Source organism: Epinephelus fuscoguttatus, linkage group LG1, assembly GCF_011397635.1.
Source record: "Epinephelus fuscoguttatus linkage group LG1, E.fuscoguttatus.final_Chr_v1".
NCBI lineage: Eukaryota > Metazoa > Chordata > Actinopteri > Perciformes > Serranidae > Epinephelus > Epinephelus fuscoguttatus.
In genome coordinates, this window is record NC_064752.1 from 52,145,165 (window position 1) to 52,163,755 (window position 18,591).

The 18,591-nt window shown below is 41.2% G+C and overlaps 1 protein-coding gene across 1 annotated transcript in view; it reads right to left on the reverse strand.

Annotated features, from left to right (window-relative positions):
- The window catches only part of LOC125886092 (dihydropyridine-sensitive L-type skeletal muscle calcium channel subunit alpha-1-like), a 542,543-nt gene that overhangs the window by 2,440 nt on the left and 521,512 nt on the right, over positions 1 to 18,591 (reverse strand). The window contains exon 41 of the mRNA XM_049572040.1: positions 17,926 to 18,080. Within this exon, the coding sequence (XP_049427997.1) occupies positions 17,926 to 18,080 (155 nt within the window). The remainder of the gene's footprint in view (positions 1 to 17,925; positions 18,081 to 18,591) is intronic.

Genomic DNA, 18,591 nt, shown 5'->3' on the forward strand with positions numbered 1-18,591 from the left:
TGACACATATGAATTGAATTGAATTAATTCGCACACACAAAAGAAGTACAGGTTCTGTTTACATGATTCATTAGTAGCATGTGTGAATCAGGTCTCCCAGGAAGCTATTTAAAGCTTATTTTAGGGAGCCTGATGCATAAGGCCATCAAAAATAGTCAATCGGAATATCGGACATAACATACATGACAATACAGTAACATCCATCCATACCACAAATAACATAAAACAAATAACATAAAACACAAAAGACAAAAGCATTGCCCATTTACCGGTTTGGGTTTCAGTCCAGTGTTATTACGGCCCGAGCAGGAGACCTGCGAGGTCCCTATTGTTTTTCGAATGATTATTAGGGTCCAAGCGACGACGAAGTCGTCCGTGAGGACCCTATTGTAATTGTGCTGTTTATTAGGGCCCGAGCGACGACGAAGTTGTCCAAGGACCCTATTGAAATCGCGCTGTTTATTATTTTTAGGGTCCGAGTGACAACAAAGTCGTCCGTGAGGACCCTATTGTAATCGCGCTGTTTATTAGGGGGCCAAGTCTGAGGGGCCGAGGGAATGTGTATGCAAGCAGACGCGTTTCCTAGGACCAGCGGTGCTAGGAACCCTATTGTTTTTGTAAAGACTTTTATTTTTATTCTTCCATAGGTAAAAGTGGTGGTTTTTGCTTATAGCTCCCACACCGTATGTTGCACATTCAAAAATCTTGTATCCCCAGCTTCCCTGAATAGAGCTGAATCACTTTGCCATAGGTCACGCCCACTTGCGCCTAGGAAGTTTTTTCGCAAAATCGCAAAAACTGTAAAACCTACTTTTTCGAACTTCTCCATGGGATTTTGTCCAATCTGCGTGAAACTTGGCATATACACTCTTCTACTGGACCTGATCTAAAGTTATCAAAAGAATTTTATTTGGTCAAAAAATGCGCAAATTATTAACAAACTTCTACAGCTAGCTATACAAATGCAAACTGTTGGATATCTTGGTCAAACTAAATGCTATTAACACCAAATTTGAGATCATTGGTTGGCATAAGACTGTGAGGGTATGAGCCGTATTTGGTGAATTTTGGCAACTAGGAGGCACTACAAATATGGTAAGTTTAGATCTCTTGAACGGCTGCACCGATTTCTACGAAATTCGGTTGGTATGAAGTAGGGCCAATTCTGAGGTCATATCTTGAAGGTGGTCATGACTGGTCAATGTGGGCATGGCGTATTACAAGATAAACAACAAACATTAATTTCAGCCAAACTATTATGCTGAGGGCTTGGAAATTTTAAGGGTACATATAGAATAGGACACAGATCTTCCGTACCAAAAATTGCACATGTACTCCACTAGGTGGCGCTATAACGGATGCAAACGCGTTTTTGCCTGCAACTGACACATTTTAAATGACACTTTCACAAACATTGTATCCATGTGTTCCCTGGATAGAGCTGGGTTGTCTGACACAGGCCCCGCCCACTTCTGCTGCACATTCTCTTTGCTAATTTGCCACATGTCCAAAACCTACTTTTTCGAACTCCTCCTACATTTTCAGTGCCACCTGCCTGAAACTTTGCACATAGAATCTCCAGATGTGTCTGATGAAAAGTTATCAAAAGAATTTTGGCACTCCAAAAAATGCGCTTGTTACAACCAAACAATCTTTTTTGCTAGCTAAAAATCACACAGTTTCATATTTCGCTCAAAGTAGATGCTTTCAACATCAAACTTAAGTCACTCGTTCCCGAGGTCATCCAGAGGCTTTGTGCCAAATTCGTCGCAAATCGGTCTATAGGTGGCGCTATAACTGATGCAAATGCAGTTTTGCCTGTAACTTCCACATTTTAAATGACACATTCATAAACATGCGCTCGCCCAGAGCCCGTCGTCCTTCGGGGACAACTTCCATGGGCTCCGCGGGACGCGGGGACCGAGTCACACAGGGGGGCTTGGCCCCCGTTCATAACTGCTTGCAGTTCTAGTTATTATTAGGGACCGAGCCTAGAGGCAGAGGACTGCTCACAGCTCGCCAACCCTATTGTTTTTGGTGCGTTTATTAGGGACCGTGCCTAGAGGCAGAGGACTGCTCACAGAGCAATCCTCGCCAAAGGCGAAGACCCTCTTGTTTTTGCTGCATATATTAGGGACCGAGCCCAAAGGCAACATCTTACATTCAGACATGATAGGGGCAGCATCTCCATTTTAACCCTTTAGGTGCCAGAGTTTATTGAGGAAAATATTCCATTGTTCATTTCAAGATTTCAAAAGGCTGTGGCTTGAAAGTGTTGAGAGATAGAGGCAAACTGTAAATGACAAAACTATTCATCATGACCCAAAGTTTGTGATAGGAGTAAATTAACTCATCTAATTTGCATATTGTGGCATCACTAGCAGGCAGCCATATTGGATTTCATAAATCTCAGTAAAACAACATTTTGAACATATATTTACACAGTAGATTTATTTTGTGTTGTTTTTGTCATCTCATCCTCAAAATAAAGGAAGAGGAATCAAATGTGAGTAAATTAACTCATCTAATTTGCATATTGTGGCGTCACTAGGCGGCAGCCATATTGGATTTAATACATCTCAGTAAAACAACATTTTGAACATATTTACACAGTATATTTATTTTGTTTTGTCTTGTTTTTTTCATCTCATCCTGAAAAAAAATGGAGGGGAATCTGATGGGAGTAAATTAACTCATCTAATTTGCAGATTGTGGCATTACTAGGCGGCAGCCATATTGGATTTCATAAATATCAGTAAATACGCATTTTGAACATATTTACACAGTAGATTTCTTTTGTTTTGTGTTGTTTTTCTCATCTCATCCTCAAAGTAAAGGAACAGGAATCCGATGGGAGTAAATTCGCTCTTCTAATTTGCATATTGTGACATCACTTATGCATACCTACAGCTACAGAAAGTAGAAAGCATCAAACCGTTCAGCTCTGTGAGGATTTTCTGATGTTTGTGGCAATATGTTTTATTTAATATTTCTAAATAATTCACAATGATGACATATGCTGGGGGCCGAAACAGCCGCGAGTGCGAGGTCCCACCAAACGCTGCTTGCAGCTTTAATTAGGGACCGAGCCTAAAGGCAGAGGACTGCTCACAGAGCCAAAGGCGAGGACCCTATTGTTTTTGGTGCGTTTATTATTATTCTTTATTATTATTCTTATGAAGAATTTCTAGTTTGTAAAGGTGGCCAGGCTAAGTGTTACACCAAACAACGTTACAATAGGTTATTTGCGGTTCGAACAGGGTTTTGTAGATGGTGAGGAGAGCAGAAAGAGGTATAAAGTGTCTAACTTTATAAAAAAGACCAACATATTTGAACAGTTTATTTACCAAGCCATCTATATGGTGTTTAAAACTAAGTGATTCATCTATGATGACCCCCAGGAATTTCGTGGTACTTACTCTTTATAGTTCTTGACCATTGATTCTAATGCAGAATTTATTTGGATGTACTTTATGTTTTTTTGTGCAGAAGACAATGTAATTTGTCTTGGTAATGTTGAGAGATAGCTTATTGCACTTGAACCACGTATCTACTTTCGATAGTTCTGCGTCTAAGAATACTTGTAGTTCAGGTATATTATTGTGAGCCATGAAAAGATTTGTGTCATCCGCAAAGATTACTTTATGAAGTGATTTGGAGCAATGTTTGAAGTCGTTAATGTATATAATAAAGAGTAAAGGTCCCAAAATTGAGCCCTGGGGGCACACCATATTTGATGCCCTTTTTTTGTGAATCATTGTTGTTTATGTGAACAAATTGTTGTCTGTCATATAAGTAACTTTTAAACCAATTAAGAGCCAGTCCCCTGATGCCATAATGTTGTAATCTAGTACTATGTTAAAATCAATGGTATCAAAAGCTTTGGACAAGTCGAGGAAAACACCAACTCCACATTCACTCTGGTCGAGCGCATCATTGATTTTTCTGACTAAGTCGAGAATCGCCATGCTGGTGGTACTCTTTTTGCTGAAGCCATACTGGGCCTTAGTGAGAATATTTAGATGGTTAAGATACTCACTCAGTCTCTTGTACACCACTTTCTCAAATACTTTTGAGAGAGTGGGTAACACTGATATTGGGTGGTAGTTGGTCATACTGTTCTTATCACTCATCATCTTTTACATTCACTGGGACTATTCTGAGTAGGAGTGATAAGTTAATACAGTATGCCAGTGGACTGACAATTGTATTTGCTATAGGTTTTACAATTTTAGAGCAGATCCCATCTGCACTAACAGTGTGTGAGCTCTTTAGTGTCGATATGATATCGTGTAATTCATAAGGGTCAGTAGGCTTAAAAAAAAAAAAAAGAGTTTGAGTAGTTGCCTTTAAGGTAGTGTTGAAAGGCTGTACCTTGGGGTGGCAAGATTTTTTTGGCAAGGTCTTCACCAATGGAGACAAAGTAGTCATCAGTGAGATCTGATTGGCTGACACCTGTCTTGGCAGGGAGCACAGTTGGTTTGTGGTCTCTGTTTAATATATTAGTGACCAGGTGTTTTTAGAGTCCCCTTGTGCAAAAGATATTTGTTCACTGTAATACTTACATTTGCTCTTTCTTATTATTTGGGTAAGTTTATTTCTGTATTTATTATATTTATCTTTACTATTATTACTAGGATTTTTAATATGCTGTTTATACAATTTATTTTTATGATTAATCGAATTTATAATCCCTTTAGTAAGCCATGGATTGTGTTCACTTATACTGCGCATGACAGTCTTCTCAGGAATACTAAGCTGTATGGAATCAGTTTTTAATCTGGGAGGAGTATGTTTACAGGCTAAGTTAAAAAACAAAACAACAGGATAATGATTGGTTATATCAGAAAGTAGAACACGAGCCTCCAGATGGGTGTTTTGAATATTTGTGACAATATTATCAATAGTAGACTTAGAGCAGGATGTTACTCTGGTAGGCATATTTATGGTTGGAAAAAAAGAGGAAGTATATTAATAAAATGATATTTGGAACCATTGTGCTTGGAGATGTCAATATTAAAGTCCCCTAGGAGAATACAGTTGTTTTTATAATTAGCATGAAGGGTTACCTCAAGTTTACCCAGGAAGGTTTCCAAATTTGAATTTGGTGGACGATATATTATGCCAATGATCTGATTAGTACCACAGCTCATATCTATGTTTATCAATAGAGAGTCTGAACTGCCATCATCAACAGTAAGATTGGCAAACATTCACTTTAAATCTAGATTTCACATATAAGCAAACCCCTCCGCCAGTTCTACCAGGTCTATCCTTGTGATAGAGAGTATAACCTTCCAGGTTTAAATGATCAACATAGGATGTGTTGTTAAGCCAAGTTTCCCTGCAGCCAATAACATAAAAAAAACAGTCTGCAGTGGATAACAGAAAAATAAGATCCATATGTTTACTTAGGCTTCTAATGTTAAGATGCATCAAGGAAAAATTACATTTATTATTTAAACCTTTTAGGTGTTCAGGGTCATATTGTTTACAATTCACATTTCTATTATCTGTACAATATTGCAAATAATATCCCTCTTGGTTGTAATCATGGAAACCCATTTGAAATCTGGCGGATACCAGTAGTATAAGTCATAGGGGAATGCACACATATACATGGACATATAACCCAACACTCATTCGCTCAAACTCCCATTCCCCCACACCAAGAGCGTAGGTAGCCTCACACTCACATACACAGACACATGTATACAGATGAGCACACAGGTAGACACACACTCATACCAAACACACACAAAAAAGTTTAAGTGCTATTTCATGAGGGCTCCCTTCCCACAAGAAAAACAAAAACAAACAAATAATAAGTAATAGTAATGAAAATAATTAAAGCTGCAAGCAGCTGTGATCGGGCCCTCGCTCTACAAAGTTGTGGAAATCATAATCGCCACCAAAATGAAAAGTTTAAATCAAAATGGCTGACTTCCTGTTTGGAGTAGACCATTGGTGGCAGAGAATTTTTTGTGCGTCTGGGCAACATACGTACCAATTTTCATCTTCCTACTCCAAAACCAAAAAAAAAAAAACCCTATGGGGAGGGGTTTTTGAAAATTTCAAGGAGGCGCTATAGAGGCATTTTGTCCCCCCCATAGGCGACGCCCCTATCAGATGCAAGAGCTTGCCATTCTTGACCTGTGTACCAATTTTCATGAGGACATGAGGTCTTTGAAGCCATCAAAATGCCAAACGTATTTAGTGGCGAGGGATCGACAATCGCCACATGGACACCATTAGATGTAGCTTCACAGCGTTCATAAGGTAGCTTCACCAACTTGTTCTGCATGCATTAGAAGTGGAATGAAGTTGATGCGGTCAAGTTTGTGGCATCAGTATATGTTAAAGTAAAAACTGGTCACTTCCTTTTACCACCAGGGGACGCAATGAGTAAGATGGGATATTAACATATCCGGGCGTTCGGGACAGAGCCATCATCATGTCCAGCAAGTTTAAAGCTGCTGAGATCAAGTATGTGGGCGGGAGAGCCGTTTGAAATTTGATGGCAAGAAAACAAAAAGTTGCCAAAATTTGTCCCGCCCTAGCAGCCACGCCCCTTGACATAGAGAAAAGCGTTTTATAACTTTTGATCAGCATGTTCTCAGGATGGTCTGTAGCCAATTTGACATCGATCGGACGAAATTCCTAGGAGGAGTTCTTTCAAATTTAAGTTGTGGAAATTGCCATAATGAAAAAATTCAAAACAAAATGGCCGACTTCCTATTGGGATTTTACCATGACCTCAAGAGACTTTTTTGTGCGTCTGGGTATTTTACATGTGCGTACCAAATTTCGTTTGCCTACGACAAACTAACTCCAAGGGGAGGGGTTTTTGAAAATTTGTAGGGGGTGCTATTTCGACATTTCGTGTCAACCATGTGCAACCACCCAAAAATATCAAATTTCGGATCTGGCCAGATGAATGTGGAAAGTTAGAAGCATTTTGAAATGTGGGAAAGGGGCGAAATTGGGACACGAAATGTCGGAATAATAATAATTAAAGCAGCAAGCAGCGATGAACAGGCCCTCGCTCCCCCACGCAACCACGGGGGCTTGAGGCACATGGGGGCTGTGGCGCGACACGAGAAGGAAGAAAAACCTGGCAGGAGCGAAAAAATGCAGTGTTTTGTTCATCCACCAGGGGCACTGGGAGTGTAACTAAATGTGTGCAGGTGTGTCCAGGGGCGGACCCTCATCACACATGTGAAGTTTCAAGCAAATCGGACAATGTCAATGTATAATAGAGCATTTCCTTTTTCCACAAGGGGGCGGCAGGAGTAAGATTGTTTATGAGCAAATGGAGGCATTGAGGTCGGGGCTCTTATCATGTACAGAAATTTTGAAGCAGTTTGGATGAATTATGTGGGAGAGAGCTGCTTGAATATGCATGGCGATGGATCAAAAATGGCAGTGCCATAGCAGTCACACCCTTTTACCTACAGACATGCAGAGCACAGCTTTTGATCAGCATGGTCTCTGGAATATCTGTAAAAAATTTAAAGTCGATTGGATGAAATCCCTAGGACTAGTTCGTTAAAATACAACATGTGGAAATCATGCCAAAAGGGCAGAGCCATCATCATGTCCAGCAAGAGAGCTATTAACAATGGTAGAATAGAATAGAATAGAATAGAACAGAAATAACTTTATTAATCCCTGAAGGGAAATTCAGCATGGTAAGTATGTATGGTCCCCAGGAAGCAAAAAATGTCAACCGAGTGGCATTAATATAGTTTAATCAAGGATGTGTTGTCTCCACATTTTGTCTAGACCTCAGGAATAAACGGAAAGTCCAGATCATAAGACCCAAAGAAGTGTTTTCAGATAAAACTTATTACACACCACCTCGCGTTGGTTAATTATATCTTAATAGGGGTGGATTGTAATTTATGACTGCAGGCAATCTGGATGAGGTTGCTACCACTTATTGTAGATTTATGAACAGGGACACATTTCTCTGGCATGAGATTTGAGAATCAGAGAGCCAGGATCTGAATAACCAGTTTGAGTGGGGAGATGGATCGCCGAAAGTGTTCATGCCAGGGGAGGAAAATAGAGGGGGTGAGCAGAGGAAACAGTGACCTGAGATGAGACAGGAGAGGAAGAGAGGGGTTTCTGAGTGGGAGTGTGCCATGTAGAAAGTCATGCATGTGGAGACAAATGGACCACATGCTGAATTTAAACTGATGACATTGTCTGGGTGAGTTCTTTCTCTTTTTAAGAGAGAAACTTGATCCTAGAACAAGTCAAAATTGTCAATAAAATCCAAGTCCACAGCCAAGAGTGGGAATGAGGCTAGAAATAACAACAGACCTTCCACAGTCCTTTAAAATGTTAAAAAGGAGGATAAAATCTTTTTAAGGAGCTCTATTCTGTTGATTGAGCTCAGGAGTGAGGGCAGTAGATCCTGGAGATGTCGAAAATGATGGGGACTGCAGCACCAGGAAAACAGTGTGTGATTGTGTTTATGAAGCAGATGTTCCTGGTTATGGAATCTCCAAGAATTAAAGTAGTGGAGGGGATGAGATGATGTGTGTGTTTAAGCTACCTGGGCTAGACAGTGGACACTCAGTTACCTCTGTCTGTATTTTGTATACCACTTCAGGCTAGAGGGTTTTGGAAGGGAAGCTCTGCTGCATTGCCTAAAGAAGCTTAGAGCTGGAGAACATTGCTAGAAACAGCTGGAGACTAAACTGTAATGATGCAGAACGTTTTTCCCAGTGGCTGAAAATGTCGAAATCTTAAAGCCCCCTGCACTGCTAAAAAACAAAAAAACAAAACAAACAAACAAAATAGTGAAAAAATAAAAACAACCAGCCAAAGGGTAAAACTGGCAGAATTGGAAGGTGAACTGCATTTTTTGAAACTGAAAGCTAAACTTGAAGACTGTCAAAGAGTTAAAATTGATTGCCTGAAAAGGCTGAAATTTCAAATGAACTGACCCTTCGCTAAGTCCCACCCCTCAAATTCAGATTGGCTAATCATAGCAGAGCATTGGCTCGCTCAGACAAGGGTCAGACCACAACATGGCTGTGCAGCACAAACTTTCATGCAATCAATTCAGATTTCCTTCATTTCAGGCTGTTTTTTTGGATTTCGAGCTAAACATTGTGCCTAGAACACGTCATGTATTACTGATACTCGTTACCTGGAAAGACTGGACGGAGATATATGTTTCATCCCCATTCCAAAACCAAAGGCAAACCCGAAAAAGTGTAAGGTTAACTAGCAAACTACCAACGGTATAGCCTGCTGATCATACACATGCTGCTTATGCTTTTTAATGATTATAAAAGTGAATAAAGACCTACCCTGCTCCACAGGAACCAGTGATGGAAAGTAGGGAAACTTTGCCCATATTCAACCAGCTGTGTGTCATCAAAGTGTGTGCATACAAAGGTTGTTTGGCTTCCCCCAGAGCTCCCTACCCATCAACCAGCAGAGGTGCAGCATGCAGAGGTCCGTCAGTGGAGGTCCGGGTGCTGGCAGTGGCATGGGGGCAGCCAAACACCATTCTTCTGCACAGACAGTGATGACACACTCTCTGAAATTGCTTTTGCATTTTTCCTAAAATGTTATAATACTTCTTCAGGGAGTGCAGTCTGTGACAGTGTGGGCGCCATGCAATGTCCAACAGGTTGATGGACCATAGCAAAGGGGCAGGCCTAAGTGAGAGCTAAGTGAGGGGTCAACTACTGGCTGGCTGAAAAAACCTGGAACCTGAAATGTGAAACTGTCACAGCTGGAAGCTTAACTGCAGAGGTATATTGTTAAAAATGCTGGAAGCTAAACTGTAATACTGTCAGATGTTGTAATTGAAATTAATTGACTGAAAAGGCTTAAAGTTAGATGTTTTTAATGTTTTAACTTTATGTCATTTATGCTATACAAGCATAACATCAAGCCTACTCCAAGGAACTTCTTTACCTAAAAAAGCTAAGAGCTGAAATACATCGCTAGAAAAGCTAGAAGTTAAACTGACATACGCAGAAACTGAAATTTATTACTGAAAAAGGCTGAAAGTTTAAATGCATTGCACCACACTGCTGAAACCTTGAAGGTGAAATGTAAAATTAGTAGAGACGAGAGCTGAGCTGCATTACTCTAAAAACTGTGTCTGCTGCATACTTTTAAAAGCATAAACAGAAGAACAAAGTTGAGGCTACGCATAACATACAGCCCACTCAGGCTGGAGGTGTGTGTGTTAGTATGTCTCTGTGTGCCATTAGGGTTGTTGGAGACTGGGGTTGATGTAGGTATCAAAAAGCAGGTCTGAAGTTGAACAGCCTAATCTGCCTCAGCTAAACTGACTGGGGTTGGATGAGTGCATGTTAGCATGCTGACATTAACATTTAGCTCAAATTATTATTGTGCCCTTTGCACTGTGTGATTTACTATTTTTGAAGTCAGTACCAAAGACCTGCTGGGTGACTGGTTGTAAGATGGACAGGCTCATTATGCGTCCAGGCTTGGCCAGTTTAAAATACTTTACTCAAACACATCATCATGTTTTAAACTATCACTAAGGTAGTGGTATCATAAGACAACACAAGGCATGCTGAGGCCAATCAGATCAAGTATTCTGAAAATAACTAACATTAGATCACCAAAGAGGGCTTCAGAATTATCAAATGCCATGTTGGCCTCAATATGCTTTAATTGAAATGTAATTTAGAATTTAAAAATTAACCAATAAGGATTAAAAACCAAAGCTCACTCAAGATGCAGTTAACAGACCACAGAATACACATAACCTTTCCCCCAAACAAAACAATGGCAGCGATCTTGTGACATCAGGTTGACTTCAGTGTAAAGGACTGCACTTGTCTTTTTACACTAGTAAAAAAACACTGGCAGCAATGCTGAAAACTGCATGTTTTGCCAGATGCAATACATATTTTAAGGCACTCCATTTTAGAGCGGGAGGAGGTAATGGAAATCCCAGAATGCTCTCATTACAAAGTCATCAAACACCACTACTTCATCAGTGATTTCAGCATCAGCACCCAATGCCCAACTACTTTTTGTGAAAGTATGATACTACGCCTGGGTGGCATCACCTTGTAATGTGGCCAAATCAAACCTTTTGCTGTGTTATAATATGCCGCTGGTCAGCCAGAGAGCACCTGTTGTGGCAGTATGATACGCTGCTGGATGGTATCAGGTTGAAACATCCTCTAAAATGACACAACCTTTCCTAAAGTTATCAGTTTCAAATCACCTATGAAAGTATCATTGTGGGCAAACAGGGGCTTGCTTTTGATACTCATGTTGGTCATTCTTCTGATTGAGTCCCACAGTTTCGTTGTGTTGGATTTTGACAGTTCCTGTTCTGCCTGTTCCTTATGCTGCAACTGAACTGCTCTCATTTGCTGGTTGAGGTCTTTTTGTGCAGCCCTGACTCCTCCGGTATCTCGGGATTTGAAGGCCATTTTCTTCCTGCTGATACATTTCTTAATGTCTCTGTGATATACGGGTTGTTTGGATATCTCTTAGCAGTTATGTGTGGTATAGTAGAATCCACACAGAAGGAAATGTAGGCAGTAATTGATTCTTTGACCCCATCAATATCTGCATCCTGAAAGAAAATGTCTGAGTCCGTGCAGATAAAGCATCCTCTCTGCTCATGGACCACTTACAGTCTGAATTTCTGGCTTGCTTAACTTAAAACTGACCAATAAGTGGGGAGCAGATGGATTTCATTATGGTCAGAGTTGCTTGGGGGGGCTATCTCTACCTGTGCAGGCATCCTTAAAATTACCATAGCATTTGTCAAGAATGTTGTTTCTAGTGCTACACTTCAGATACTGATGAAAGCCAGGCAGGGATGTTTTCATACTGCAGTGGTTAAAGTCACCAAGAATCCGTATGGGTGTACCAGGTTTATTCTTGGTTTAGATGCTGGTGGACACAGTCTGTGATTTGACTAGCTGCTCTGGTGGCATTCCCACTAAGTGGGATATACATGACGACACATACAAAAATGTCAGTGAATTCCCTTGGCAGGTAGCGTGGTCGCAGGGTAACGCACAGCAGTTGGAGGTCGGCTTGCATATACTGTCTCTGACTGCAAAATTACAGCACCAGCTGTCTTTGACATAAACAAAAAACCCTCTTTCTCTTATTTAACTGGAGTTTTCATCTTTGTCAGAGTGTATGTGGTGAAAACCCATCCATTTGTATATTTGTATAAAGTTGCGTGGTACATCATTACTGAACCAAGTTTCTGTGAATACCATCAAGCCAGACTCAAGATCTTTATAGCTGGCTCAAACCTATGTGCACAGTTTGTCCAGCTTGTTTTTCAGGGAGCGAGGGCTGCAGAGCAGCAGGGGAGCAAATGGTAGCTCTGTGGCTCTCTGGATGTGCTGTTTGATGCCATGTTTCTGGCCTTCCTGGCTTGGCAAAGGCCCAGTCCAGACTGCCACAACAGCTCCCTGGCATGTTGTTCAGCAAACCTGGCAATGGTAACACTCCATAGTCCCATAAACCCAGAAGTTCAGTCTTTGTGCATTAGCTTACCAGTGCTTGTGGGCCTGTCTATGAAGTACTGAGCAACCTGGCTTGACAGGATTAGCCATGCTACTAAGCAGCTCCATTCACTGACGGTTACAGACCATAAATGGAGACATTACGAACAAACAAACAATTTGCAGCAGGAGCTTTCCTCCGTGTCACCAGCAGAGCAGTGCCATCTTTTAAACACTATGGGCTCTAGTTTCGCAGACCGGGCAAGGTGGGGGCGCAGCGCACTTGCGCTTCGCCAACTGGGTGTGGCCAGGTGGATTTTGCAAGTTTGGCACACCGTGCACCTGGTGCATCTACTCCTCTTTCCCACCTCCGTCCCTCCTACCCGCGCAAGTCGGAAAGAGGGAGGAGAAAATGCGTGGAGTGAGTTTTACACACATCACACCAATCAAATGAGCCCCTCTCCTTGCCCTTAAATGCGCTGCACGAAGGCATAATGAGAGTTTACTCAATTCGCCATGGCAGAAGAGAACAGCAGCGTCAGACGGCCAAACTTCTTCCAGGAGGAAACTGATGTTTTGGTCCGGGAGGTCCAAGCTCGCAGTGTCCGAATATACGGAACTGCGAGCAGACCTCCACGGGCTGATGATGCAAAGGTAGTCTGGGAGGCGGTCACCACAATTGTAAATCAATGTTGCGCTTCTCTCGTGCGCGCGCGCTCTCTCTTTCTCTCTCGCAGTCTCACTCTGTTTCTTTTCTTTTGACTTTTCTAAGATGACAGATGCTGAATATATACTCCCTATCTGATGCTGTGGCTGTTTGTGGTTGGCTGAGAGTGATGTGAACTCATTAGTTTGTAGCTGTGTTAATCAAATCAGGTTGGGTTTCCATTACGCATGCCAAACGTGCCAACAGTGCCAATCCCCTTTGATCTGACATCAGATGTGATGGGACAGTTGATATAGAGATACATTTATGTGCTGATTGCAGATTGTTGCATTGAATAGTGGTTTGGGTATTTATTGCATCGTTAATGTGCCTGATATTCTGGAAACCTGTCTGTGAGGTTTTGGTGACGTGTGCACACTGTCCGCCGGTCAGCCAAACTTCGGCTTACATTGGCTGCGCTTCGCCTGCGCTGACATGTAGACCTGGTTTCAGCTGGCGAGCTTTTAGCGCACCTTCGGCGAAGCCTTTTGGCACAAAACTGTCACTGTGCCAAGCTGGATCTGTTGACAGAGCCTTTTTGCTCCACTGTCTCTCAGATTAACTCATATCGCAGCGGTGCCTGGACAGCGTGACGTGCGTGGTTGTGCTGCTGCCGTGGTCCTGCCAGATGCCTCCTGCTGCTGCTGCCATCATTAGTCATTAGTCATACTTCTACTGTTATTATACACATATGATTATTGTCACACATGTATACTGCCAGATATTAATATATACTTTCAACATATTGTACCACAGTAGCCAGAACTATAACCATAATATTATTACTTTCAATAATGTTGTTGTAAGCTACTGTCATTACCGTCTGTCCTGCATCTCTCTCTCTCTCTCTCTCTCTCTCTCTCTCTCTTTCTTTCTGTCTCATTGTGTCATACGGATTACTGTTAATTTATTATGCTGATCTGTTCTGTACGACATCTATTGCACGTCTGTCCGTCCTGGAAGAGGGATCCCTCCTCAGTTGCTCTTCCTGAGGTTTCTACCATTTTTTTCCCCCGTTAAAGGGTTTTTTTGGGGGAGTTTTTCCTTATCCGCTGCGAGGGTCCTAAGGACAGAGGGATGTTGTATGCTGTAAAGCCCTGTGAGGCAAATTGTGATTTGTGATATTGGGCTTTATGAATAAAATTGATTGATTGATTGATTGATTGATTGATTGATTGATTGATTGACCTCCCCTTGCTGCGCCGCCACACCCATCTCAGCGCACCTCAGTCTGCCAAACTACCAAACTGAGCGCGCCTTGGGTTGCGCTGCTCGAAACTAGCTCTGCACAGGGTTCGCCACCCTGCACCACCCTTCGCTGCGCCGGGAAACTAGAGCCCTTAGCAGAGATGGGACCAAGTCACACATGTGCAAGTCTCAAGTAAGTCTCAAGTCTTAACCTTCAAGTCTCAAGTAAGTCCCAAGTCATTTTTTCTTGGTCAAGTCAAGTCAAGTCACAGGTTATGTCAAGTCAAGTCAAGTCCTGTAATAGGTCAAGTCATTATTGTAATTTTATCTGCAGAATCTGATCTTAATAAAGTGAAAAGAAAAGATATAAGTAACTGTCAGTAAACATTGACTTAATCGCTGCAATGTTTACTTTGCAGGGATGACCCCCATGCATGCACACACACACACACACACACACACACACACACACACACACACACACACACACACTAACCAAGGCAGCGGCCAAAATCACCCATTTAGCTCATTTAACCCTGTGTTGCTCGTTCATAAAACATACAGCCGGTCTTGTGATGAACTGGTCGGAATGTTCGCTCACGTTTTCTGGGGTTAATGTTAGCAAATAAATTAAAAAACAAGTTCCACCTAACCGTTCATAGAATGAATTTCCATAGAATTCTTTTCTCAAAGGCTCAAGGAGCCACTGGACATGGACTAAAGAGCCCCATGTGGCTCCGGAGCCACAGATTGCCTACCCCTGTTCTAACCGAAAACATGATGTGAATAACACTCAAGTCATTCAAGTCATTGTGTCTCAAGTCAAGTCCCGAGTCTTTAACTTCCAAGTCCGAGTCAAGTCTCAAGTCTTTTATTTTTTGTCAAGTCAAGTCACAAGTCATCAAAACAGCGACTCGAGTCAACTTGAGTCCAAGTCACAATGACTCAAGTCCCCATCTCTGGCCCTTAGTTTAATTTATCACTGCAAACTGACTGTTGCAGCAGATGGAACTGTGTCTGAAATTAAAGAGTAATGTTGGACAAACCATAATCTGACACAGGCCCACTGTCAGGGGAGGTCAAAGGGCACAGATGACCCCAGCTCAAGGGGAGCCCATGAAAAGTTCTATGGTTGACCCTTAAAGTTATATGTTATTTGTATTTACATGATAAATAAATGTGTTCTTATCATTAAAACACATTTAAGTGTACCATCTGATACTCCCACCCCAGCAGGTATTGTGAAATGGTGCAGTCAGGGGAGTCAGATGCATGATGCACAGAACTCACAGGCGTTGCTGATGTAAAAGTGAGCCAGCCTGCAGCCTGATTTGCTAAGTCAGAATGCCGCACCAAAACTCAGGGACTCCTAAAAAAACAAGCTAGGGTACAGAGAGAACAAAAAAATTAAAGGAAAAGAGAGATGATGACAAAATGTCTGGAAAAAATATAAAAAAGCAGCGGGTATTTCAGGCAGAGGTAAAAGTGAGGAGTTGGGCAGACTAATGTTAGCAAATACAGATGCAGCCACTTCAAATTTCCAAGGCCTTCCAAAAGCCTTCCGGAAGCCTGCCAACGCCTATTTATTCAATTACAAGGTGTCACCATGAGATGGCGCTTCCCTCACAGAAACACAAAAACTCTCAAAGATGTACAGGTGCTTGTACTTTACCTAGTAGTATTTCCATTCTTTGCTACATTATTAATCTACTCCACTGTCTCAGATGTGAATATTACACTTTTATTGCACTACTTGTATTTTAAAGACTTAGGTTGGCCTCTTAGTTACAGTACTTTTGTACAATAATATAAATTTGTTGCTAGGTTATATTATTACAGGTTATAATGAGCCACACAGCTATATTTAAGTTATTAAAATCAGTGTTATAAACACATTAGTTATTAAGGAAAACCTAAAATTTTGTTATAGTTGGCCCAGGTCTCCCCTCTCTAAAAATATTGACTTAGTCTCTCAGAATAATGAGAAACATTTTGAAAATAATTACTTAAATCATTTTGAAAAAGTTGCTCATTAAGAGACTTACATTTTTAAATAACATTAACATTAATTAAGAGACAAAATAATTTTTTTGGTTTATAATGTGAAGAATTGTAAAATGTCACTTTTATGAGGTAGCTCTCTCCCACGATTACAGTAATAAGAGGTCCAGTAAACCACTTCAGCTTACCCACTCATTGCTCCTTCTGGTGGATAGACAGACCATTGCAACTGGTTTCTACAAATGAAACTTAGGGGCGTTTCCAGTTGGCCCCACATTCTCTACGTCATTGTGGGGGATCTCATTAGAGCTACCAGCCCGGCCAGGTGACAACAGGGACCTGTCACGGATCGGTCAGCGTTCTACCACGGGCCAAACAGAAATTTGAAGTGGCTGCATCTGTAAAACCTGCTGTAGCGGGCTCAGTTTTAAAACTACAGGGAAGACACTGGTATCGTATTAAACTAGAGGACCTGAGGCATCCATTGGTACCAATCATTTTAAGATAGCATTTTGGAGAGGGGTATGACTGCCATATACTCTTTACACTATCTCTGTTCAGCACACAATATGACCAATATTTGATTAAAGTAGCCCTCATGATTGTATGAATAAATAAAAATATATATAAATATTTGTTCACTCATGATATGATGGTATAATATAATGCCTTGCAGTAATTTCTTCAATAAATATTTGATTTGACTTTTCTCTAATCATTCGTTGGAGGGCATTTTTCGGCCCAGGACAAACGTGACTACCTCTACTTTTCAAAATAAGAAAATAAGGTCTTAACAAAGAGTAGACACAAAATGCATGTGGAAATATGATTAACTGGATTACATTTGCAGGAATCTTTACTCTGCTGTCCATATTGACAGCTCACATGCATCAAAAGAGTGCATCAACAGGTATTGCAAGTGTCACTTTATGTAAATCAGATGACCTTGGCTCTGAATAAATACTCTCTAAATTAAAAAATAATGCAATTTTGGAGCCCCAAACAGTAATTTATCGCCCCTTAGTCTTTTTACATCAAGGACAGGTTTTGCTTTACTTTTACTGGGTATTGTGTTCAGTTCTAACAACACCAACACTGTACTATATTGTCTAATTTTGTGAAACAATATACAGAAATACATCTCTTTGGAGTGCACAATAAAAAAGGAAAAAAGAAAAAAAAAACAATGTGGTAAATGGAATGGATGGACCAGTCATTCAACCACTCAAAGTGCATTCACATTACTTGTCACATTCACCCATTCACACACTGGTGGCTGTGGCTGCTATACAAGATGCCAACTGCTACTCATTATAAACTTTCAAACACCAATTGAACAGCCATCTGGAGCTATTTGGGGCTCAGTATCTTGCTCAAGGATACTTAAGCACGCGGACTGGAGAAGCTGGGGATTGAACTGCCTGTCTTCTGATCAGTGGATGATCTGCTCTATCTGCTGAGCCACAGCTTCCCAATAATGCCATACACTTGAGGTTCCATCAAAATAAAGAGAATACACCCAAACATACACATGAGCAAACAGACCTGTGACTTGTGCTGCTGTTGGTGATATTTATGTTGTTGTTGATGACTCCTTCTGCCATTTGCAGAGGGCGCTGGTTCGTGGCTTGGTTGGCATTGGCCATCTCACTTTCCACAGAAAACGGGTCTGAGTGGTTTCCAAAGAGACTACCTTGTCTCTGTTTCAAAACAGAAAACAGCAGAGTTACTGCAGCCTATATATATAACTGACACATGCAGTATGTTAAATACGTCAATACAACATAATAGAAAAACATGACACCCTAGTATTGAGACTGTCAGTATGATGTATTTGAATTGTGAAGTGGTCACTTCTTGGCCAAATTCTCAAGGATTTTTTTGACTCTAGATTTTTGTATGCTTTTCCTGACTCTTTATTTTGTCGTCCTCTCAGTGCCCGGCCTGTTTTCGTCTTCCACGCTCAGCCCCAGCCTTTTCATCTGCTCGGATCTTCTCAACCTGGACATGCAACGACTCACTTGGCCCAGGTTTGAGTTCCACTCATCTACACTCCTGCTTTACTGCCGTTTTCTGGATAATAAACCAGTTAACTCTTACCCCTGTCTTCTGTCTGCATTATGGGTTCAGCTCCTGTTCCCATCGAAAGCTTAACAGGAGTTATGGCCAGGCTTTATTACAGCCTGAATAATGAGGTTAAGTAATCTCCTC